General features: G+C 47.1%; 8 protein-coding genes across 8 annotated transcripts; 4 read left to right on the top strand and 4 right to left on the bottom strand.

Moving 5' to 3' along the window:
• Positions 1-1,660: 1,660 nt before the first annotated feature.
• Positions 1,661-3,159, top strand: N7489_007612 (acyl-CoA dehydrogenase family protein; the record flags this gene model as incomplete). The annotated part of the gene is made up of 4 exons (XM_056713362.1): positions 1,661-1,993; positions 2,059-2,309; positions 2,364-2,971; positions 3,026-3,159. 4 exons carry the CDS (start codon positions 1,661-1,663, stop codon positions 3,157-3,159), a joined length of 1,326 nt encoding a protein of 441 aa, XP_056567077.1.
• A 6,742-nt stretch (positions 3,160-9,901) lies between these two features.
• N7489_007613 (ankyrin repeat domain-containing protein) lies at positions 9,902-10,951 on the bottom strand (the record flags this gene model as incomplete). The annotated part of the gene is made up of 1 exon (XM_056713363.1): positions 9,902-10,951. One exon carries the CDS (start codon positions 10,949-10,951, stop codon positions 9,902-9,904), a length of 1,050 nt encoding a protein of 349 aa, XP_056567078.1.
• A 1,457-nt stretch (positions 10,952-12,408) lies between these two features.
• Positions 12,409-13,219, top strand: N7489_007614 (uncharacterized protein; the record flags this gene model as incomplete). Its single annotated transcript, XM_056713364.1, has 2 exons — positions 12,409-12,447; positions 12,548-13,219. 2 exons carry the CDS (start codon positions 12,409-12,411, stop codon positions 13,217-13,219), a joined length of 711 nt encoding a protein of 236 aa, XP_056567079.1.
• Positions 13,220-13,424: 205 nt separating this feature from the next.
• Positions 13,425-13,916, bottom strand: N7489_007615 (uncharacterized protein; the record flags this gene model as incomplete). The annotated part of the gene is made up of 1 exon (XM_056713365.1): positions 13,425-13,916. One exon carries the CDS (start codon positions 13,914-13,916, stop codon positions 13,425-13,427), a length of 492 nt encoding a protein of 163 aa, XP_056567080.1.
• Positions 13,917-14,528: 612 nt separating this feature from the next.
• On the bottom strand, positions 14,529-16,356 carry N7489_007616 (uncharacterized protein; the record flags this gene model as incomplete). The annotated part of the gene is made up of 4 exons (XM_056713366.1): positions 14,529-14,639; positions 14,671-14,868; positions 15,677-15,989; positions 16,160-16,356. The coding sequence occupies 4 exons, from the start codon at positions 16,354-16,356 to the stop codon at positions 14,529-14,531; spliced, it is 819 nt and encodes a 272-aa protein (XP_056567081.1).
• Positions 16,357-17,734: 1,378 nt separating this feature from the next.
• N7489_007617 (uncharacterized protein) lies at positions 17,735-18,592 on the top strand (the record flags this gene model as incomplete). Its single annotated transcript, XM_056713367.1, has 2 exons — positions 17,735-17,801; positions 18,252-18,592. The coding sequence occupies 2 exons, from the start codon at positions 17,735-17,737 to the stop codon at positions 18,590-18,592; spliced, it is 408 nt and encodes a 135-aa protein (XP_056567082.1).
• A 1,286-nt stretch (positions 18,593-19,878) lies between these two features.
• pre9 (proteasome core particle subunit alpha 3) lies at positions 19,879-20,867 on the bottom strand (the record flags this gene model as incomplete). The annotated part of the gene is made up of 4 exons (XM_056713368.1): positions 19,879-20,018; positions 20,088-20,506; positions 20,598-20,782; positions 20,844-20,867. 4 exons carry the CDS (start codon positions 20,865-20,867, stop codon positions 19,879-19,881), a joined length of 768 nt encoding a protein of 255 aa, XP_056567083.1.
• A 551-nt stretch (positions 20,868-21,418) lies between these two features.
• Positions 21,419-22,896, top strand: N7489_007619 (uncharacterized protein; the record flags this gene model as incomplete). The annotated part of the gene is made up of 2 exons (XM_056713369.1): positions 21,419-21,588; positions 21,642-22,896. The coding sequence occupies 2 exons, from the start codon at positions 21,419-21,421 to the stop codon at positions 22,894-22,896; spliced, it is 1,425 nt and encodes a 474-aa protein (XP_056567084.1).
• Positions 22,897-22,915: the final 19 nt, after the last annotated feature.

A 22,915-nucleotide genomic window follows, 5' to 3' on the forward strand; every position in this document is an offset into this window, starting at 1 on the left:
ATGAACTGCTGGGTAGATACTAAGGGCTCAATATTGCAATCTGAGTGTCCAGACAAGACTCAATGTTCAGGTATATCAAGGCTGTGTTGGGTTCTGACTGCTGACCGTTCAAATTCAAAAGACGAGCGCACTCTTTATATATATGTGCTATGTACTTCTTGCTCGCTAGTTTCTATTTCGCCCGGGAACCCCGCAATATTTTGGGCGTTTTCTATATGAGCTGAAAGTGGTCACTATGTGGCAGACGCTAATTTAGTAATACGCATAGAGTTAGCGACACTTGTTTAGGCATCATATATTCAGATTCCGTTGTGGGACCAGTTGGAAGTAAAGCGCTGACAGACGTGTTACTATTTGTTGACTGCATACAGAGGCGTAGCTGCGAAAGTGCTGAAAAGTGTAGGTTAATTTCGACACAGTTCTTCCTCATCTTAATTAGGTTAGTTATATACGGTCTGCCGGGGAACACCGTTGTCGCTCGCCCTAGAGGTTAGAAGAGGCAAATCTAGAGAGATAGATTAGCAATGACCCTTTATAGAATAAGAGAGAGATTTCTGTCTAGAGCGGGCGTGGCTCGGTGTCGATGCGCACGGTGAGAAAGTAGGGCCCCTTCAAGGGTTCAATAAGACGGAAGGATACAATTGACCGCAGCTTCCTATTGAAGATGATGAATTCAACGAAACAAAAGTAGGAAGGAGAAGTGGGCTGCAGCTGAGCTCCGTTAGCCAGACCAAACCCCTCGACGCGGCCTTACAAATGAGTCAGGCAGCTGTAAATATTTCAGTATTGATGACACTGCTGTTGACTGTTGACTGTGTCCTAGGAGGTGGCTGAGCTGAATGATTGTATCTCCAGCGCTTGTAGGCACGCCACAAATATTCCATACCCCCAGGACTAAAACGCCCACAGAGTCAGCTGAAGATCACTTCAGCAGGTGTAAGCATTTCATTGCCCAGGTGGCATATCATCCTCGAAGTGGTTTAATATAACTGAAATTCTTTTTGTCGTAGGCCCCACGTAATATATAGACTCTATGCCTTGTTGTTTTGCGCTATTGTACTCGACAGCGTTATTTAAGAGGAGAACGAGACCAGAAGACCTTATACCTCTAGACATAGAGCACGGTGAAAAGTGGGTGCCATTAAATGGTGACCGCCAAGCGCTCCTTCAGGTATGAACTGAGCGTAGACTAACTGCCTAATAGATACCCTTTTGAGCATTTAGCGAGCGACTAGTGAGCATCTAATCACCATCAGTGAGCACTCACTAAGCGTTCATCGGACCAACTCATCACAAGATGGCTCTGAGCAGCTCACTGAGTCTGACCCCGGACAGAAACTCACGGAGCCTGACAACAAGTATGCTCATAAGCGGCAGCTAAGGTAAAAAAGGCCCGAGGAGATATGGTACATCTTGTTACCTAGGTATGTACGATGTAGGTACCCGTGGATGTTAGCGACGAGCGCGCCACGTGATGTGCTTGTGCACACGCTTGTGCACGGGATCTGCACAACCACACCGAGCCTCGGTCGTCAGAATGCGGAGAAGCCATTCCATCCCCTCGTAGATAATTGATCCTGATACATAAACACCAATATAGTCCAATGCGTATTCCCAAATACATTCTCTGATAATATATCTCTTTGTTGACTCGTTCATTATGGCGTACAATTCACCAAATCCCATTCCATTCTCAGAGCCGCCTTATATTCGTGGCCTCCCTTCTCCCTACATTACGCCTGCCCACCGTCGCTTCCAACAAGCATGCCGTAAATTCGCAACAGAAAACTTGATTCAGCATGCGTTGGAGTGGGAGCGTGAAGGAACAGTTCCTGAGCATGTTTTCCACACGTTCTGCAAGCATAATATGCTGTTGCCCAACATGCCGGCCCCATTACCTGTGGATTGGTTGAAGCGCCTGGGAATCAATGATATCCTGGGAGTCAAGGTCGAGGATTGGGACTACATCTACACCGGAATTTACTGTGATGAGGTATGCTATGAAAATTGTCTGACTATATATAATCGCAAGGTAATTGACTGGTTATTTGCAAATAGATGGCCCGGTCTGGTCTCAGTGGCCCTAGTGGCTCCCTAAATGCTGGGTTCGCTTTTGGAATTGCACCAATCTACAAATTTGGTAGCACTGAGTTGCAAGAGCGGTTCTTGCCCGAACTGCTCACAGGTAAGAAGCGAGGCTGTATTGCCATCACGGAACCCGAGGCCGGGAGTGATGTCGCAAACATCACCACAACTGCTGTCAAGAGCGCCGATGGTCAACACTACATCCTGAACGGATCCAAGAAGTGGTGAGAGACAATTCTGCAATAATAATAAAGCTGCCAGCTGATCGCAATATCCAGGATCACGAATGGTATTTGGTCGGACTATGCTACCATGGCGGTGCGCACCGGTGGACCAGGAGCCGCAGGTCTTTCCGTTCTGGTTGTGCCTTTGAAGGGCCACCCCGGCGTCTCGATGCGCCGACTTAAAGTCTCAGGTCAGATCACAGGCGGGACCACATACATTGAGCTCGACGACGTCAAGGTTCCTGTGTCAAACATCATTGGCAAAGAAGGGGACGGCATGCGTATCATCATGACCAACTTCAACCACGAGCGACTTGTTATTGCTGTTGGGGTCACTCGCCAAGCTCGTGTGGCCCTTTCTGCGGCTTTCTCGTACTGTCTGAAGCGCGAGGCTTTCGGAAAGACGCTAATGGACCAACCCGTGGTCCGCCACCGTCTTGCCAAGGCAGGCGCTGAACTTGAATCTATGTGGGCGTGGGTTGAGCAGATCTTGTACCAATTAGTTCACCTCAGCAAAGAGGAAGGAGATCGTCAACTCGGCGGATTGACGGCATTGGCTAAAGCAAAGTCTGCTATGGTTTTGAACGAGTGTGCCCAAACAGCCGTTTTGTTGTTTGGGGGCAATGGATTTACTAAAACTGGTCAGGGTGAATTGGTCGAAGGTATGCTCACAGGAGTATCAGTATGCGTTTGAAACAAGCTAACCACGTCTCTAGCTATTCTTCGCGATGTTCCTGGTGCCCGTATTCCAGGTGGCTCAGAAGACGTGCTGCTCGATCTGTCTGTGCGCCAATTGGTCAAGCTCTATCAGGCTGAAGAGAAGAAGCTCTCCAAGAACGCCAAAATTTGATTGGCTTATTCACAAAACCTTTGGTCTTTGAGGAGTATCACTTATCCGGCTGTTTCGGCTAATATACTCGAACTTCCATTTATGTCCATAGACAGACCAACGTTACCTTCTATTAGGGGTTCTTTTATTACAACTGAGCATAATCAGCCTATACTCAAAATGCTAAGCATTCTTAGGGCTTGTAGTCTCTCCACTAGTTCCCACTCCACCTATCCTCGAAGTCGCACGAACTACCGTGTCTTGTATCTCGTCCAAAAAAGACCCGATATTGCACTCGTCTTAACCTGCAGACGTATGCGAAACACGAGACGTCATATAATATCTCCCTGGATCTTAGATCAATTATAGTCATACAGACCTTTACGCCATCATGGCCTTTGCATTTGAAAGCTAGAATATCTTCTCGCATTTTGAGCAATTCTACCATAATCTAATAGCAACGGCAATTGGCGCTCTTCCCTGCTCAAATAAGAGCGTATCTCCAAGGAAGTCGTCTAAATTGGACTTTCATCCCTGTGCACAATCCACCGGGGTAATACTACATGGTTTGAGTTCGGTTTGCGTCTCGTGAGGAACCCTTGAACTTCGTGGGCTTCCTGGTAGTCTTTTTTTTGGCTTTCCTTCGGGACAGTGTTCTCGTGAGCTTCATTGGTTTCTTGTATTTCTAGGCTTTTCTCGTCGACCAGCTACTTTCCACCTGAGATGACTTCTTTGGTGGAGCTGTCCTTGGAGCTGTCCTTGACAAAAGATTCGCTTGAAGATTCGCTTGAAGATTTCCTCGAAGCTCCCCTTGCAGTCATTCTCACTCCTATCAAGTCCTCCAGTACCGGATACATCCCTGTCGCGGGCAAGTCCAGTACACACTTTCCATCAACTACTTGGTCTGCACGAGCTCCGTGCTCCAAGAGTAGCTCTATCAATACAGTGTTGATCTGACGTTGTTTTTTGCCCTTTTGATGAGGCTACGAAGGAGGACTGCTAGTGAGAACTAGCATGGAGGGAAAATCGGGAAGAAGATGCGTGCTATGAATCTATGGAAAAACAGGCTGTATATGAAGCCTGTACTAACAAAGACATAGCAAACTGACAAAGCAAAGGCTCAGTCTGCACAAAGGGACAAAGGCATAAAGACATGCCGTACCATGCATGTCAACACACCCCCCCAGACTGAGCATCAAAAGCCAAAATCAATCTGGTTCGCATAGTAAAAATCATAGTAAAATGTATAGTAAAAATTGCAGTAATAACATAGACAAAGACGCAGTAAAAAGCAACTCAGTATGACAATTTAACCCGTCTTTTCCTTCTTGCTGACCAGCAGTTTTCGAAGTCTTTCGAAGTCGACTTTTGGCAGTGCTTTTGTTAAAGCATCTGCCGGATTTTCCTTGCTGTCGATAAGCTGGATCTCGATCTGCTTGGTCTTTATAGCATGTTTCACGAACTAGTATTTGACATCCAACCACTTGGTTCCTTTGTTATGTAAATCCTTGTTGAGAATGGCAACGGCATTGTCGCTGTCAGTACGAATTGGAATTGGAATCGGAGTTGGCTTCGTGTCATCTAGTAAACGCAGCTGGATAAGGATCTTTTTCAAATAAAGACCTTCTCTCACTGCTCTATCGAGAGCAATATATTCAGCAATAGTGCTTCCTATGGCAACAATGTCTTGTTTCCGTGAGCTCTATGAAATTGGCGCTCCAGTATAGTAAAAGACATATGCTTCTATTGATTTCCCATCTTCGCAGTCGTTAAACGAAGAGTCAATATAGCCAATCAGTGTTAAATTGGATTTTGCTAGTTGTATCCTATAACTAGGTGCACCTTTCAGATAGCGTAGTAGTTGGGAAAGAGCATCAAGATCTTACTTCCTAGGATTTGCAGTTCTTCTCTACAGTCTGTTTATAGCAAAAGCGATGTCGGGTCTTGTGCGTATGCCTAACCAGGCAACCTTGCTAACATCTTCTCCAAAAGCTGCTTTTTCGGAGGAAGACACTATTTCCGAGGAAGAGACTATCTGAGAGACCGTGTCAGTCTCTGTTGTAGTTGTAGAGAAAGGCGGTTGATAGGATGACTTTATAGGCAGGTATGTTGATAAAACCTTGCCTAGACTCGCTGTCTATAGTAGATCTTCGAGATATGCAGCTTAGTCGACAAAAATGGTCGATAAAGAAAAAATTTCATTGGATAGAGATCTGGTCAAACTGCTTCCTAGGAACCTTATAGGTTCACCAACCACCTTGATTTTGAAGGTGATGTTGTCTTTAAACCATTGGATTTGTCGTTTATCCAAAGCAGCGCTCAATGTGTCGTCAATATAGAGCAAAAGCTAGAGATTTCTCTCTCTATATGTGAAGATGCATCTTTCATCTAGAAGCTCTTCGAAACCTAGTCTTTTTAGCTCCTCTTTTAGCGTTTTATACCACAAATTTGCTAATTGCCGAAGTCCGTATAATGCTTGCTTTAGTATACAGACTTTGCTAGCTCCTAATTGGTCTAGCCGGAAAGGGGATTCTAACGTCGAAGAAGGAGTGTAGTATCCGGTTAGTGGTCTCATGAAAATGCATCTCTTATCAATAAGTGCATTAAGATATGTAGTGGTATAGTCAATTTGCTCCCAATACATATTTCGTATAGCAACCATAGATAGAAAAAGTCTGGTGCTTTCGGGTCTCGCAACCGGTGTATAGGTTTCGTCAAAATCGAATCCTAGTCGCTGGCGGTTGCCGTACATGACCCATCTTGCCCTCATCTCTGTGATAAAATCTTCCTTGTCACATTTAAGGTCGTAAACCCATTTTCCTAGCAAGATAGTGCTTCCTTTCGGCGGAGTGTCCACTAGCTAGTAAGCTTGCGCTACTTCCAATTTGGTGATCTGGTTGTTCATGGCATCCTGCCATAGATCTTTCTCCGGGGAATTTAGCGCTTCCTTGTAGTTACGGGGAATCTTCACTTGCTATGTCTTCAGACCTTCCGGGATAGTAGCAAAAGCAATACCAATGGCGGATAAAGCTCTTCCATATGCATCCCATTGTTCTTCGTCAAATCTTCTTAGTGGGATTCCTACAGTTTGGCGTCTTGACTGCCTTGTCTATGGTGTAGGAGTAGCTATAATTGGATCCGGGGAAGAAGAAGAGTCTATGTCCGGTCTTCTGTCTCTCTCTGATGGAGAAGGGATAGTTCCTACGCTTGGTGATAGAGTCTATAAACCTGTCGATGTTCCTCTCATTAGGGCTTTCCCTTTCTCCGCCTGTGTAGGTGTTGTGAAGAGAGTATTTTCTTCTTCTTCATCCAGTTCCTACACTCTAGCATCCAATGGTGGGAGATGAACTGGTTGTTGAACTGGTTGTTGAACCTTACTAGTAGTAATAACTGGCGAACTAACACCCCTATAAGAAATAGGGGGAGGTGCATCGATAGTTTATCCTCCAGTGATAATATCCCTTTCATCATAGTGAGGAATACCCTATCTTTGCTCCCAAAACACAACATCTCTGTGTCTGGAGACCTTCTTAGTTTTAGGATCATAAATCCTATAGATATGACCATTGTCACCCTCGTATCCAACGAGGTGGCCAATCCATGCTCTAGCTTCCATTTTCTGGCTTTGAACGCGCTTTTCCTTCGGGATATGAACATATGCTTTTGCATACCATGCTCGAAGGAAGGAAAGAGAGACGTTCTCCGGGGATCTCATATTCAATGATTTCCTCCATACCATAATAGGAGCTTAGTGATAAATCTGATCTCCCTAAGCTCTATATTTTAATATCGGCTTTCTTAGTCGATTGATGATATATGCAGCTGTATTAACAGCTTCTGGCCAGAGTTCTTATAGTGCACCTGCATCGATTCTCATAGTCCGAGCGATTTGTAAAAGATAAAACCCAGAGAACTCGGAAACACCGTTTTGCTCATATGCATAGGGAGCTGACAAAGTGACTATTATATGCATTGATTTAGCCCATTTGGTAAAAACCGAGAATTCCGTTCCGCCATCAATTCTCCATTCCTACGGCCAGCATCCCATTTTCTGGTGCATCTCCTAAGCAAATTTCTGGAGAACTGGAGAAGCATCCGCTTTAGTAGCTAGATATAGTGTGAGCCGGTATCTGGTTGCATCGTCCGTAATGATCATAACATGGTTTCTGTCATATTTGCTAGCATTAGATTTCGCATCTGGATTAAATCCAGGAGGAGATACAGGTTGTAGATCGATATAAAACATATAGCCTACTCTGGTTGCTCTCGCTTGCTAGGAGCGAGATACAATCCGCTTTGATTTGCCGAGTTTACAAGCCTCACAATTGAATTCTTCATCCTACATATCATAACTAAGGTCGGTATAGTTGATTTTTGTAGCATGACTACTAGCATAGCCTAGTCTCCGGTGAGCTAGTTCTGATGAAATGACAGCTATACCGAGAGCTTGGGAAGCGAGTTATAAAAAGGGAACTCGTTGGTGCATTCTAGTATAGCCAATAAGCTTGTCGTATTCATCATATAAAGCTCCAGTCTTGCTATTCTACCAGATTCCTAGCTGTTTTTCGGCAGTCCTAAGTGAAAACAGATTGTACTATCCACCCTTCTTATAAATATAGTGAATGCTAATTTAATAGCAAGCTAGTGTCGTTCGGATAGCTACTTCCTAAGCTGCATACACAATATCATCTCTAAGGTGGAGAGTCAAATTGACAATACCATAAGCATCCGCTTTAACTTTCTCATTGCCGGAGGTCCACCATTCATATTCCTAGCCAGCTGTATAGGCCTATATGGTAGAAAAAGCAGTTTCGTCACTGTAAATGTGCTCCGAAGCGCCAGTATCTAAAACCTATAGATATCCTAGAGCTGTAGCAGATAGCTGGATTGCAATGAGAGCATAATCTTGCTCTTACTAGGCTCCAGCTCTGGATTGCTGGATAACCTCTTTCCCTTCTTTTTGGAGGGAATCAGTAAGGTCCATACCTACGTCATCCTCCCGGATAGCAGTCTTTGCCATCACGTTTTCACCATATCGGTTCTCTACTATATCATAAGAAGGATTGAAACCTTCTTTGCAGAAATTGACATTGATAGATGTTATAATAAACCTAGATGCAGATCCGGCATCTAGTGTAGAGAGATTCGCCTAGCGGGTCCTATCTGTTTGGGATCCGTATATAGGCTGAATTTTGTCTTGCTTGAATTCAGTGCTATTAGATACCACATTTGGCGCACTTGTCGATTTCTTGTAAATCTATAAACCTAGCGATGGAATCCAACCTAGATAGCGAAGCTTAGGATATAGATAGAAACATCTGCTCACTCCGTGTCTCTTGCCGTAGTAAGAGTAGTTTCCGTTATCACTTCTCTCTGGTTTGTGCGCTAACCACTTCTTTGTATGCTCCTCGGCAGATACACCCTTTAGCGGCCTATTCGTAAGCGTAGTGTTGTTGTTGGTGTTCGAATTGGAATTGGTAGCCGGTGTAGAAGAAGATCCGGATAGATTGGGAGATCCAGATAGATTGGTTATACGCTTCTTAAAAGTAGAGAGAGCGAGAGAGTCTACATTGCTAGATTTGATATAGTCTAGAATAGCAGTACTATACCGATAAAAATCGATAATAGTAATTATCTTCGCCGGTTTCTTAATCGCGTTAAGCTCGTTATCTTTTATAACGATAAAACCGCTAAGTTCTAGTATATCACTAAGCTCTAATAATATAGTTTCTAAAGCGTAGTATAGGGGAAGTTCTCTATTTAGGTTATAGATAGCTTTATAACGAAGCTTTATAGTATAAATAAACTCCTTATTTATTATAAATTGACTCCGAGATAGCTTCTTGAAATTTCTCACAGCTGCTTTTAAAGCACCATAACCTTCACCCTTCATATACTTCTTCAATTCGGCAAGAAAGTCGTCGGCGAAACCAATTTTTGATCCACGAGCATTAATCTCCTAAACCAGGGTGTGGTCCATACTACTCGTCATCTATATCCTCACTTGTAGGGAGAGAGTATGCCATTTCTCTCCATTTAGATCGTTAACAGCGGGCCATAGGATGTCGGTGTTAATCAGATTGTGAAGTTTGTGGCTCCGTAGGACCTTTTCCACTTAGTCCATCCAGTTGTCGAAATCGGTTCGTTCTTTCAGCGGTGGGGTGAGTTTGTAGAGATTGAAACTCCCTACTTCCGGTAGACCAACAGCTTGGTCTGCAACAATGACATCTTACTTGGCATACTAGTCTCGGTCTACTGGTTGGTTGGAGGATTCAGCCATCGTGGCTGATGAAAAATGAATGCACTTCTTTGTCAAGGATAAAGAGATAGTACTCCGTTAAGATACTCTCTTTGTAAAAAGTGATAAAGAAGTCAGAAATGCACCCCTCTTTAACAAAGGGTATATACAAATCAAAAGTGCACCCCTCTATGTCAAAGGGTATATGCAACAAAAAGTGAGAGATATAGACCTCAAATCTATTCTCCCAATGAAGCAAGAAATAGCCTATCGACAGTGCTATTCTTGATGGTGAGGCTCCCCCGCGGGGAGATGCTCATGTAAAGTAAGGATAGATCTACTAGATCTAAGCAAAGGGGAAAATGGAGGGCGTCATAACCTGATGAGGCTACGAAGGAGGACTGCTAGTGAGAACTAGCATGGAGGGAAAATCGGGAAGAAGATGCGTGCTATGAATCTATGGAAAAACAGGCTGTATATGAAGCCTGTACTAACAAAGACATAGCAAACTGACAAAGCAAAGGCTCAGTCTGCACAAAGGGACAAAGGCATAAAGACATGCCGTACCATGCATGTCAACACCTTTTGCTTTCGCAAATTGGTTTTCACAATCCTATGAAGAGCCATGGTTCCCTTTTCAACGTGGCAGCGAGTCCTCGGTCCTGGTTTCAAGGCCTGTGCAAAGATGTCCGGATCCCCAAATCTGATACCAAGTGGTGGTTCTCTTTTCCAGTTCCGTATGTTAATATCGGCACCAGATCTCAAAAGCAATTCCACGAATTTTTTTTGGGCCTTCTTATTTCCTAGGAAGGCGTTGTGGGCAAAAGAATCGTGAAGGGGAGTGTTTCCTCCCGAGTCTTGCGCATTTAAGTCAGCACCATAGTCGAGAAACAGACGGAACAGTTTCTTCATCGAAATCCATGGCCTCCTAGTCATCCTGTGAAGACAGGTAGGCAATTCATCCCCGTATTGGAAATTTGGATCTGCCCCGTGAGCCAGCAGCAACGAGGTTATATTGACAAACTTCTTGTCTCCTTCGGGTGGTGGGTTATTCCATGTCTCCGAGCTCCAAGTGTCACATTCCAGGGCACGTCCCAGGGGACAAATACCGCTTGAAACAAGGTCTACATGAGCTCCATGCTGGAGGAGTAAGCTGGTCATGTTGAAGTCTCCTAGTCTCACAGCATATTGCAACGCGGGCATATCTGTGTCGAGATTGACTTGGGCTCCATTGCGCAGAAGGAGCTCTGCAATATTCGTATGACCAGATTTGGTGGCACAGAGTAAAGGTGTGTTGGCCCACATGTAGTACCGGGGGCACAGTTTCATGTTCACATCTAGGTTGTTTTGCGATATCATGCGCTGGACCCCCGATTCAAACCCTCTTTCTATCAACCATTGCAATGGATGATCTCCAGCGTATTTGCGTTCATCCTTGTCTTGCTTGTACAGGGGATGGATCACGATATCATGAAGCATACGATTGCATCGTAGGAGTGACAGCATATCTTTGCGCCGTGGCAGATACGAGACAATAAGATAGATTACTTCGATGGGCAATGAGTCAAGAGACATTTTGAAAGGAAAGTAGAACTCTGTCCACGACAAGAGGGGTATTTTACAGTATATATCCAAGTCGAGCAGTTGTATGTAATGATTATCATTTCAGTAAACCGTTATTTAGCTCCAAAGTTTCTCGAGATGGTGAGCCTACTATGACTCGATGAAGTACCCGGGTACACTTTTCCATATACTAACCATTGATTTATATCTATTCGAAGCGTTGAGTGCGCAGTTATCTTTGAACAGTAATTTTTTGCTCTTTGAATAGGCGTTGTGAAGTATAGCATCGCTATATGTATTTGATCATCCTCTACAAGCATTGACGTGACTGTCGATCATATATACAAGTGTAAGCTTCATGTCAACCTTGGGATGGATAACTAGAGGAACCTTGTCTCTCCATGGAACATCCCACTAGTGGTTACTCCTCTCTCGGGGGAATATATTGGATTCAATCCTAGAACGTATCGGCTGAGACAGTTTCATGAACAACCAGGCATAGTATGGGCATGATGACATTGGAATAATCCCCCGTGCAATCCAACGATTTCTTAATCAACATTCAATCAAGAATGCCTCTCCGTCATTTCCAAGACTCAGCACATCTGGTTATACATGACCACTTCGGTACTCTTGCTTCAGCAGCACAACATATCCGATAGGTGCATAACTTTAGTAAAGTGGGTTTATTAAGAATTTGACTCCCAAATAAACTGCTCGTCTGAGTTGGTACGAGTTATTTAATGATACATAAATTGGACTTCTCGATATTGCTCAAAATTCGAGTAAACATGCAGTTGACCATTACGTCAAAACAAAACTGTGTCGTGTTTTTCCCCTTTTAGAGAGCCACGGCTGTAGAGCAGAAAATAGTGTAGCACCAGAGTAGGTCAAGAGGGCACTGGCCAGAGTCATCCGCGTAGTCTGGACACCGTATTCAAGAAGCAACCCGATCATAGCATCCGTCTCACTGAAGTCATACGGACATCTCACTCTACCTTCATTCATAGCCTCCAAGTAGTCCTGAAGCTCGTACCGAAGCGAGTCGGTGCTTGGGTCCTCCTCAAACTAACTGGTTAGCCCGTCCGTTATAAGATAAGTCGAGGAGCTGAGCCCCCTCTTTGCCATGGCATTGGACTTTGGCACCCGCATCGAGAAGCGGCCTCGCTAGGTTTATCTTTCATGGGAACAACATTGCATGCTCCAATGGAGTCCTCAATTCTCGGTCCCTCGCGAGCATGTCGGCTCCTCGGTTTAGGAACGATTTGAGCGACTGGTTATGCACACATTATTGTGCATTACTGTGCACAAAGTCGCGCTTACCAAATGCAGTTTAGCTCTTCCTCGGGATGACGAAAGGCACTGCGCCTAGATGGATTCTCGAGCTCCCACTGCATTCCCCTCTTGATACCTTATGCTGTACAAACGCGACGGACATCTACACTAACAGCAACTCCAGATATACAAACATGGTGAATGCCGCATTGATCGGTGGTACGGGGATGGTGGTAAGTGTCCATCCTGCAAGCAAAACTCCTCAATCTACTCGTCGCAAACTTCCCAAACATACTGGGCCTAGAACCTGAGCTAAAGTCGTATAACCGATAGGGCTCCCATATCCTCGCCAGCCTTATCTCCAACCCCACTGTAACCCGCGTTGACACCATCTCCCGTCGCACTCCGCCAGCTACTAGCGGCACGCCCCCAGCCAAACTCACCAACTTCGTGTCTGGCGATACCGCCACCTGGGCAAGCCAGCTCTCCTCCCTCACCCCGACCCCCAGTATCTTCTTTTCCGCCTTCGGAACCACAAGAGCAGCCGCAGGCGGATTCGAGAACCAATACAAAATCGAGCATGGGTTGAACGTCGAGCTGGCCAAGGCCGCGCATGAAGCTGGCACTAAGGTCTACGTGCTGATCTCCTCTACCGGTGCCAACAAGGATTCCAACATGGGTTATGCCCGCATGAAGGGAGAAATCGAGGAGGATATCAAGAAGATTGGCTTTGAGCACATGGTCATCCTACGCCCTGGGTTGATCGCTGGTACTCGTGAGGAGAGCCGGCCGCTCGAGGCTGGGATTCGGTTCGTTGCGAACTGGGCTGGCAAGCTGCACTCCGGTTTAAAAGATGGTTGGGCTCAGGAGGCGGATGTTATTGGCAAAGCTGCTGTCAATGCTGGTCTGAAGGCGTTGGAAGGTGATGTTCCTAAGGGCAGTGAGAAGGTCTGGACCTTGTTTGGCAGTGATATTATCAAATACGGCAAGGAAAGCTCGTCCTGAAGACCTCGATGCGTTTGAATGAGCTATGTCTGTTTTTAAACACACATTTGTATAATTCTTATGGTTTGGGCCTTATGACGTTATGCGGCTATGGACAAATTACTTGATTGCCTTGATCGAAATTTCAATATGACATGTATTTGGAAATGCCGAAGACACTGCATGATATGACCATTTATCGCCCGCAACAGTATGAACAGAGCATTCAATCCCGGTACGAAACATGAGTCCCATCCTCCTTCACATGAATACTACGGCCCTTCTTCGGCGACCCACGAGTGCTGGAAACGCCGCGATCCCGATTCCGATCAGGCCCTTCCTCACCCGGGTGCCTGTAAGAGCTGGCACCCTTATTGGCTGGGCTCATATTTAGAGGACTCTCCTTCTTGCCTTCTTGTCTGCTTTCCTCTTCAGTTGCCGCGAGCTCGCTCTCCGGTGCTGTGTTCGATGGGTCGAATGCAGAGGGGTGCTCGGCGACTTCGGCGTCCGTACCAGATTTGGCAGTCTCTGAGCGCTCCGGGTTCAATGTTTCACGGTCGAGCGAGGTCTGGCCCTTTTCGACCTGAAACAGAGGGGTTGTGCTGAAGGGCGTTCTTGTTGCTGTTGGGGTCGCAAGGGATTGGGTGGTGGTTTTTGAGACCTGGCTCCAACTGACTCGGGTGGCTTGCTGGCCGGCTGAAATAATGGTTTTCCACATTCTGTGAGATGTGGATATGAAATTCGGGGATGATTTCGGGCGCAGAAGTGAAATGGTTGGTGGAGATACCTTGTTGTGGTTGGGCTTGGGTATCGAGATTGTAAGTGTAATGAACTGGAGGAAAGCAATTTGTTAGACAGAAGGATTGCTTGTTATCATTATCAGGGAAAACCGATCAAAAGAAAGTCTTGAGACTTCTCGCTCTTCTCTGCGTTCCAAGTTCTGCAGGCCATAGGATCATATTGACGTCACTTGGCCAGAAACAGCCGGGCTAACCTAATCGGGCAATGAGCTTGCCCTAAGAGACCGGCCTTATACAAATGAAATGAAAGGCCCCTTAGAAGTCCCAGCTGCTAATTCGCGTTGGTCTGATATACCATGCTACTTGGATCTACATCGGGATCTTGGGATCAGCTGGCATGCCCATAATGATATATCATGTATTGCTAAAGACAAGGGATTGATGTGGAAATAGGTATCACCTGTTTGCAATCAATCGAATCGAAATTAGGAAAGAGATGGAAGGTTTTCATAGAGAGAGGCCTACGGCGACGTCGAAGGGCATCGTGTAATGTGAGAATGATATTGAGAGTAGCTGCAGCAGAGGCTAAACTAAAGCGGGGGGACTCTAGCGATGGAGTCCAATACGTGACTTGCAGTTGAGGCAGTGGCTGCCATTAACCACACACAATATCGTATCCACCATGTGGGCTCTAGGCTCGGCTACGAACGTACTTCTGGTCGACCGTCACACCACGATATTTAGGTCATATTCTGACGGCTGACGGGCCGCCAGCCGATCAAAGCATGTCGCTAAATGATGCATGGGAAGGTGACGTTGTTCTTTCCGGGCATCCCAGTAATAGGCAGAGGCGTTGTTGTAGAGGGGTTCGAGCGTGCGCGGTGAGCGGACTAACTCGAGAGCAGACTGGCCAGGATATTCGGCTAAAGCCTTTGCTAATTCATCAGTTTCCGTATGGGTCCACTTACTTCATTGCGGGATATTCTCAATTGTAGCATCGTAACGTTGTAGGAACAAATTCTTTCGTGGCTTGCAAGGAAGAGCCGGCAAGGGGGGGGGGAGGAGGAGGGGATCATAGCCTGCGTTTCGTTCATTCAAAGGTAGGGTACAAGGACGATGAAATGAATGGAGCCGGATGTTGGACCTTGTTGGAGCTAGAGAACAATTGGTTTGGTTATTCAAAGAAGGTTCTGAGGTTGCTTGGAGTCAACGGACTCTGAGAAGGTGTGGAAAGCAAGAGCAAAAGCAATATGTGTGCCCGAACTTTAAGTAGATAAGATTGACATATGAAGTAAATATGCGCTTGCATATATTAATAATATCCCATCAATGCCCTCCGGGTGTTGGGGCGGCCTAAATCAAATGCAATGTTAGGGTAATCCACACACAAACTCGAATTGACAACGTCCGAGGTGCCCCTGTCCGATCAATAGAATTACGAGGTAGAAGGGCTTCTTTGCAACGTAGGCAGTGGTAAATGATGCAGAAGAAAAAGAAAAGAAAATAGTGCCCCTAGAACGTGATTTGGTGCTGTGTTCACGACGTGTGCTGCAGGTAGAGCATCTGCATAGGGAGGTTTGACAATGATAATGGGGAACACGCGAATGCGAGGGCCCACTCAGAGAAAGTACGATCTACCAATGAGAGGTAGTCGTAGGCCTCATCCAACGCAAGTGCTGATGAGATGCACATGCCTTTTTGGAGTGGGGAAAGGTGTCGTTAGTTGCATACAACTGACATCCTGGCTAACGGTTGCCATTGGACGATTGGGCCGGCTGTAGGTGAGGATAAGTTGACCGGCCGACCAATCCCCGTACGCCTGACAGAATGTAGACAGTGGGCTTTTTTGCTGTCCAGCACCAAAGGCAGCATTAACCTCAGCGATTTGTCGCCGTCCAAAAGCACGCGTGGGTAGGGTGCGGGAGCCTCCGTTCACTTTCATATCACGGGACCAAAAGAGCCCGACGCTGTGGGAGCCTGTATGCGGGTCCCGGAATTCAATTTTAACGTTGAGGCACGGGCTTTTCTGGTTGATAGCGCTCAAAATTGGCCTGCGGTAACTCCAACCAGATCAAAAACGCTTTAGTATTTCACCCGGCAACTTCGCTTGTTGGGCAGAAACGACAACCATGCTTTTCCCAGACCCTCGGCCTGATCCTTGCCAGGAGAAACTTTGGTGCACTAGGGATGGGCGATGGGTTTCGGCGGTAAGACGAGAGACAAAGGGGGGGCACCGGAATTTGATTCGAGAGCTTTTTGGGGCTGGATGCAACCAGCTTGCCGCAGCGAAGGATAGATCCACCGAGTGTTATGGCCATATTGAGGCTGTGAGCCATCATCAGGGATGCCAGTTGCCAACTCAACATCTTGCCATGGATCATCTTCCTGGGTCCAATGCTGGGCGTGGTTGAGCGGCATTCCCCGACGATCGCTTGTCGTATTGGTGCATTTCTCAGAGGCCTCGACCAGAACGGCAAGCACAGAAGTCTGCAGGATTTTCCATTCCACATTGGCAATCAGTCATATTTCGTCATTGTCAATAACGTGAATGGCATCTGGCTCCCTGGTGGAGCTTGCATAGAATCCGTAAACGGCGATCCACGGCCTTCGAGCCAGCCATCGCTACCAGGAATTGACGCAGAAAGCCAGAAACAACGTGCCACGTCAGAGTCCCTGAGCTTTGGTGCAGCTGCATGTGGCTCGACAATATGTGGAATGTGTCACGGTTCGTGTCTGCGGCGAGCGCCGTACATCAATCCGATCCTATCATTTCCGCCATAAGGAGCAAGTGGATGATGGTGAACACACACATGAGCGGGCCAAATGCAGGATCCCTCTTTGCAGGAGTGAGAGATCAGCTGAACGAAAATGGATCTATCTGGCCTGCATCCCTAATTTTTGGGGTGTGGCACAATAAATTTCAATTGCGTGGACCGTGTCCTTGAACTCCAGTGCCAATGATAGGGCCGCGGAGACTCTAGCATTGCCACTTGAGTGAGGGCTATTGGCTGAAGCCACGGACCGGAGAAGTGCGGCAGGGTGGAAAGACGGCTAGGTCTGAATTTCGATGGACTGGCGAGTAAGGCTCGGCAGGAATAACACAAGAAGACAGGGGCTAATGGTTGCACCCACATGCTGAGACCCAATAAAGATTTCCATTATTGCCCAAATGCAGGAAACGTAGGAGCCATGAATTGGAGTGAAGGCAATAACTTGGGATGTGCATGCGTCTGCAATCACACTGACAGCAATATCGGATAGATACTTCTGCGGACAAAACATGGCGTTCGGCCAGAATCCCGTGTCAGTGCTCATGATAGATGAGGCATTGAGCCAATCAATAATTGCGGCTGTCGAAAAATTGCATCAAGATATAACAACCCATTGTGGTGGAGTCACAAGTGGCGTGCAGAGTCCCGTCACATTTGCGAAGGCAGTAGCTTTTCTCTTGCATGTAGACAGGGTTATCCCTGGGCATGAAATCCTGATTATTGCATCAATACGACAGCTGGCAAGCACCGGGACGGATTCGACCATGCAGGATCAGCCATGCAAAACGCAAGAGAATCACAGGAGTGCGAGTCCATGCGAACAGCATCCACATGAAAGCGGGGAGAGGCAGATGGCGACGGCATAATTGCAGTAGTTGAATCTAGAAACTAGAGGATTGCAGCCGTGAATTGAGGGATTTTCGGCCCATCGTACATCATCACCATGAGGAGGGACTCGCCACGGCTGAGGGTTGCATGCATCCATGAAGCAACCGGTTGTTCATAGTGGCTCCATTCGAGATACCATGGCCATCGTACTGTCTCCACTGCTTGGAGAACTGCTCCCAGCCAACCGGATCAACCGTCAGGCAGGTGCGATGTGAATCCACGGACTGGAACCACGGATGATAAGCCATCGGGCACTGACAAACGTCGATCAACAGTGGGACGAGCAAACATGGGAGAATAGAGCCATGGCATAGAAACTTCGTCCGAAACATAAATAAGCCTGTCAGCGCCCCCAGGATGCCGTGAAGTTCTCAATCATCCATCCGGTTTCATAATTCGAGTCTGAAATCTTCAAGCCAGGCCAATAGATCTTCTTCATAAAAACGATTCATTCGAAATTTGTTTCAACTTTGTTGAGCTTTCTCAGTCCTTTAAAGCCACAGACAAACGCCGGCCTATCAAATCTGGCAAGCGCAAGTGTACTGTCAGGTGCAACCAATAGCAACCCAGTATTCAAGCTGAAACAAAGACGGAGCCGTGAGCAAGTGGGTTATGTCGTACTTGCAGATTGAGCAGCACTGACAGATCTGATAGGCATGTGCTTTTACAACCAAAAGAGATTTGCGTGTGGAGACTGGAGCTGGACCAGCTTTGCTCATCGATGCAATTATGAATATCGCACCGGCGAGACATGCGGTATGAGACTCGTCAACATGACTGAGAACGAGAAGACAAACTGTCGTCTCTGCGAAAAGATCGAAACCAAATATCGCCGGCGTAGTGCCGAAGTCGACCGTTTGGACCGGTGGAAGCGAGAGGGTGCCACACTTGTGGCCTCGATGGATCGGTCTCACAAACTCATTATGGACTTGGAGAAAGAGATCCGCTCCCTGCAGCGGGAGCGGGACGACCGAAGGAGCACTCTCCTAAGATAGGATTGGTTTGGATTTGTAAAACCGGTGTTCCTTTGGTTTTTCTGGCTTTTTTCTTTCATCCTTATTCGTTGGACAGCAATTGTGTTAGCCTATTTCGGGTCCTTGGTGGCCAATTACCCTGTCGTTCGTTCTGTTGCCTGTCACTGTTTCTTTCTTGGGATTTGCAGCGAGTTTCATGTTTCACCATTTGTCCGTGACAGTAAGTCCGAATCGAGGTTCTGCAAGGTGATGGGAGAACCAGATCGCCTCTAAGAAGATTGACGAAGAATTTGATTGGTTCAGTCTCCATACTGTTTTCTGTCGATAGGCTGTTAAGCTCCCAAAAAAAATGTCAATAGGGACTAGTCGTGTCATAAGCGCCCTGTTTTGCTGGGTGAGCGGTTCGCTGAGACAGATTAAGTCTCACAAAACAAGAAGTGGCACCTGCTGTAACCAGACAAAAGAGCCATTGAGGCCTGAAGAATATTAAGTAGCCATTCAGAATTGAGATGAATCCTTGAAATGAGAGCCGTGGTGTCTGGTGTCAGAACAAGGGCACATAGTGTGGAACAAAATGCCCCTCATCACATACCCCCGCACGTGACGACCCCTGCTTAGATAACCTAATAAGTTGCAGGTGGACCTGTCACAATCTTGCAAGATGGATCTGGGTAAAGTCCCTAGAAAAAGAGTTGGAAATTCGAAGCAGTGTTGTGAGGAAGAATGTCGGGCTAGGTGGGCTAAGGTGGGTTCCACTTCCCTTGCTCTATACTCCCAGGACCTTGGGAAACTCCAACATTGCAAATCTTCAGCCCAGCTCCAAAATGGTGGGTTTGGAAAATCTAGGCAAAATAACAACATGTTTGGTACGTGCCAGTGATATTAATAAGGGAGAGGAAAAGGGAAGAGATATCGAATTGAAGGCTACAGAGCGGCGAGCTGGGAACTATATATCATGGCCCTATAATCGGAGAATTTACTGGTGCTGGCTAGAGCCCGCATGCCCCTAAGTAACATCCATGTCTCTTCAGCCTACGTGTACCTACCTGCTTCAGCATACTCCAGGCAAACAGCATCGAATTGGAATGCAGAAGTGAAGGAGAGCGCTGAGACTGGGCCGATGTGCATGCCACGTCACAAGAGAACAACACCAGACGCAGCCATAAACAAAAGCAGGCGCGATAGATAGCAAGACTAATGTTTTGTTTGGAAATGAGACGACACTAGGATATTGCAACCGGGTGATTATGGTCAAAGTATTGGATTCGAGTATCTGAAACGGAAAAAGGAACAAGAGAGGATTTAATCTATTTTATGTCACCAGCCTCGGGCTCGTCATCGACCTTGGCCAGCCCTTGTTCCCGAAGAAGGGAATCAATCTCATCCGCAGTCCATAGGTGGTGGTAGATCTTGCCATCCCTAGTCTTGCCCACTGTTGCAAACTCGACTACGTAAAGTACAAATGTTAGTATGATGAAACGAAATAGAATGCAGAAGAGATCACCGAGAAACTTACTCTTCTCACTGCTCAGCTTTGTGGAGTCCATAGTCTTGCTCAGCACCTTAACAGCCATAGCACAAGCCTCCTTGAGATCGCAGTCCTCCTTGTAATCTTGCTTGAGGAGACTCTGCGCGCTTGCGTTGTTTGCGCCAACGCTTGTCGCTTTCCAGCCTCCATAATTTCCACTAGGGTTGCTCTGGTACAACTGGAACTGACGGAGGTGGTCGTACCCGGCGTAGATGAAGGAGACACCGAACGGACGGAGACCTCCGTGTTGGGTATATCCTTGCTTCAGGTCACACAATCGGCGGACAAGCTGTTCACATGGAATGTCTTCGTTGTACGTTAGGAGGTAGCGTTGGGCGTTCTGGCGAGCATAGTTGATCAGAATGTTGGCATCGGCATTCATACCCGCAACGGCGCAGATCATGTTACTAGAAAATATTAGCTACTTATCCCAATAGCAAACGCAGCAAATCTGGCCATTTCGGCTCGAGACGAAATAAATGGTGGGGGTTGGCGTACTCGTTGATTGTGTAGAGCTTCTCGGCGGAGGTATCCTGCTCCAACAGCTTGCTGGTCACCTTCCTCTCAGCAGCAAGGACAATTCCATCCTTGGCTAAGATACCAAGGGCTGTACCGGCATGAGAAATAGCCTCAAGTGCATATTCAACCTGGTAGAGTCGACCTTCTGGGGAGAAGATGGTGGTCTTTCGAACAGCGTCATAGGTTAGCTGGAGCTGCACAAAAGCAATGACGGTGTGCACAAACCCTCGAATCGTATCTCCGAGACATCGTGTATGAATAAAAGAAAGCAACAAAAAATCAGAAATGGGCTAAAGGTAAGGGTGGATTGTGCGGAAGAGGTGGTTCGGGATGGTGAAGGTCGGTGGTGAAGACGTAGAAGCTCCAGGCAACTCGCCCTGGCGCGTCCTCTGTCATCCGCCAAGCTCGGACCACCTCACCACACCAAAGCTTCGTTGCGACAATTTCACCACTTTGACCCGCAAGGACGGACTACAAGGCCGACTGACACGTTATTTCGCATTTCAATTCATTCATCTCGATCGTCATGCTCAGATCAACATACACCGCTCCTCCCCCTTTGCCTCCGGGATGGACACAGCATCGGGCCCCCACAGGTTGGTATTGCGTTCGGTTCGAGTGAAAAGTTTTGGCCGTTCTAAGTATTAAGCCAGGTCATTTGTACTATTATAATTCTTCAACAAAGCAATCGACATATACTCGCCCCCAAGAAACCCCCCCTCAGCCCATTCAGGCCGCTCCCGACATATCAGAAGCAACATACAATCCCGAGACACTACCTCCGTTTTCTTCGACACCCTATGGACCGGCGGGGTTTGGCTCTGGGCCAGCGCAGTTTGGCCCACCACAAACCTCCCGTGGACGCGGAGGATTCCGAAGTGGGAGAGGTTATCACGATCGCGGACGGAAGGAACCCGAAGATCGCCCAAAAGCGAAGCATCCTATTCCTGACTGCGCGCCGTGGCTACTAGTAAGGACCAAGCTTCGGAGGATATTTGTGCACAATCCGGAAACAAACGAAAGCTTTTGGAAATTCCCAGAGCAAGTCTTGAAGGGCGTGGTCGAATTTGATCGCCTCGAGCGCGAAAAGAAGGAAAGGAAAGAAAGGGGAGAGCCCGAGGTGCCGGCCAAAAAGGAATCGCCTGCTCCACAGGATAATCGCAAAGAGCGCCAGCCGACACCACTAGAAACCGAACGCGCAGACTACGACTCCGACTATGAAGAGGTCGAGGTCACAGACAGCGAGGGAGAAGAGGGCCAGCCGTCAAAGCGTGCACGAGCTGCAAGTGAGCATGCCAAGGATCAGGCGCTAGAATTCAATGAAGAAGACATGGCATATCAACTAGCAGCCATGGGCGAAGACTACGGACTGGATCCTGGGGAATATGGTGAGGTTGGGGAAGAAGATTGGGAAGAGGGGGCAGAAGGCCTGCCGCTGACAGAGGCCGATGCTGAGGCCCTCTTCCGCGACTTACTGGATGATTTCAAAATCAACCCATTCACGACATGGGAAAAGGTCATTGAAGACGGCCGCATCATTGAAGATACTCGGTATACTGCACCCCCAAACATGAAGACACGACGAGAGATTTTCTCCAATTGGACACGGGACCGAATCCAACACATGAAAGAGCAGAAAGCGAAGCAGGAGAAGACCGACCCACGCATTAGATATCTGGCATTTTTGCAAGAACATGCCACTCCGAAGCTTTACTGGCCGGAATTTAAGCGCAAGTACAGAAAAGAACCTGAAATGAAGGACTCTCAACTTGCAGACAAAGAGCGCGAGAAGTTCTACCGGGATCACATCTCTCGTCTCAAGCAACCGGAAAGCACTCGCAAATCAGACTTGTCAGCTCTGCTCAAATCTGTTCCTTTAGACTTGTTGCATCGGTCATCGAACTTGGAAGCTCTGCCCACCATGATCATCACCGATATTCGTTATATCGGACTGTCGCCCGAGGTCCGAAACCCGTTGATTGAGGCATACATATCTACTTTGCCTCCGGCGCCGGAGGTACAGATGACGGCAGAAGAGCTAGCAGAAGTCGACCGAAAACGAGTGGAACGGGAGAAACGCGAGAGGGCCCTTGCAGATCGGGAGAAGCGGGTTGAGGAAGAGAAGCGGAGACAGCGAGGAGATCTTCTCCGTGGAAAGCATCTACTCCGTGAAGGCGAGGCTGAGATTGAACAGGCAATGCATGTCAACAAGGATGCACTAATGAGCTACATGGATGTTGATCAGGCGGTAGATGAGGGACAAAAGCCGAGTCAATAATATTTGGTCATTGAATATT

The sequence above is a fragment of the Penicillium chrysogenum genome, assembly GCF_028827035.1.
Source record: "Penicillium chrysogenum strain IBT 35668 chromosome Unknown utg000004l_segment0_segment0, whole genome shotgun sequence".
NCBI classification, from domain to species: domain Eukaryota; kingdom Fungi; phylum Ascomycota; class Eurotiomycetes; order Eurotiales; family Aspergillaceae; genus Penicillium; species Penicillium chrysogenum.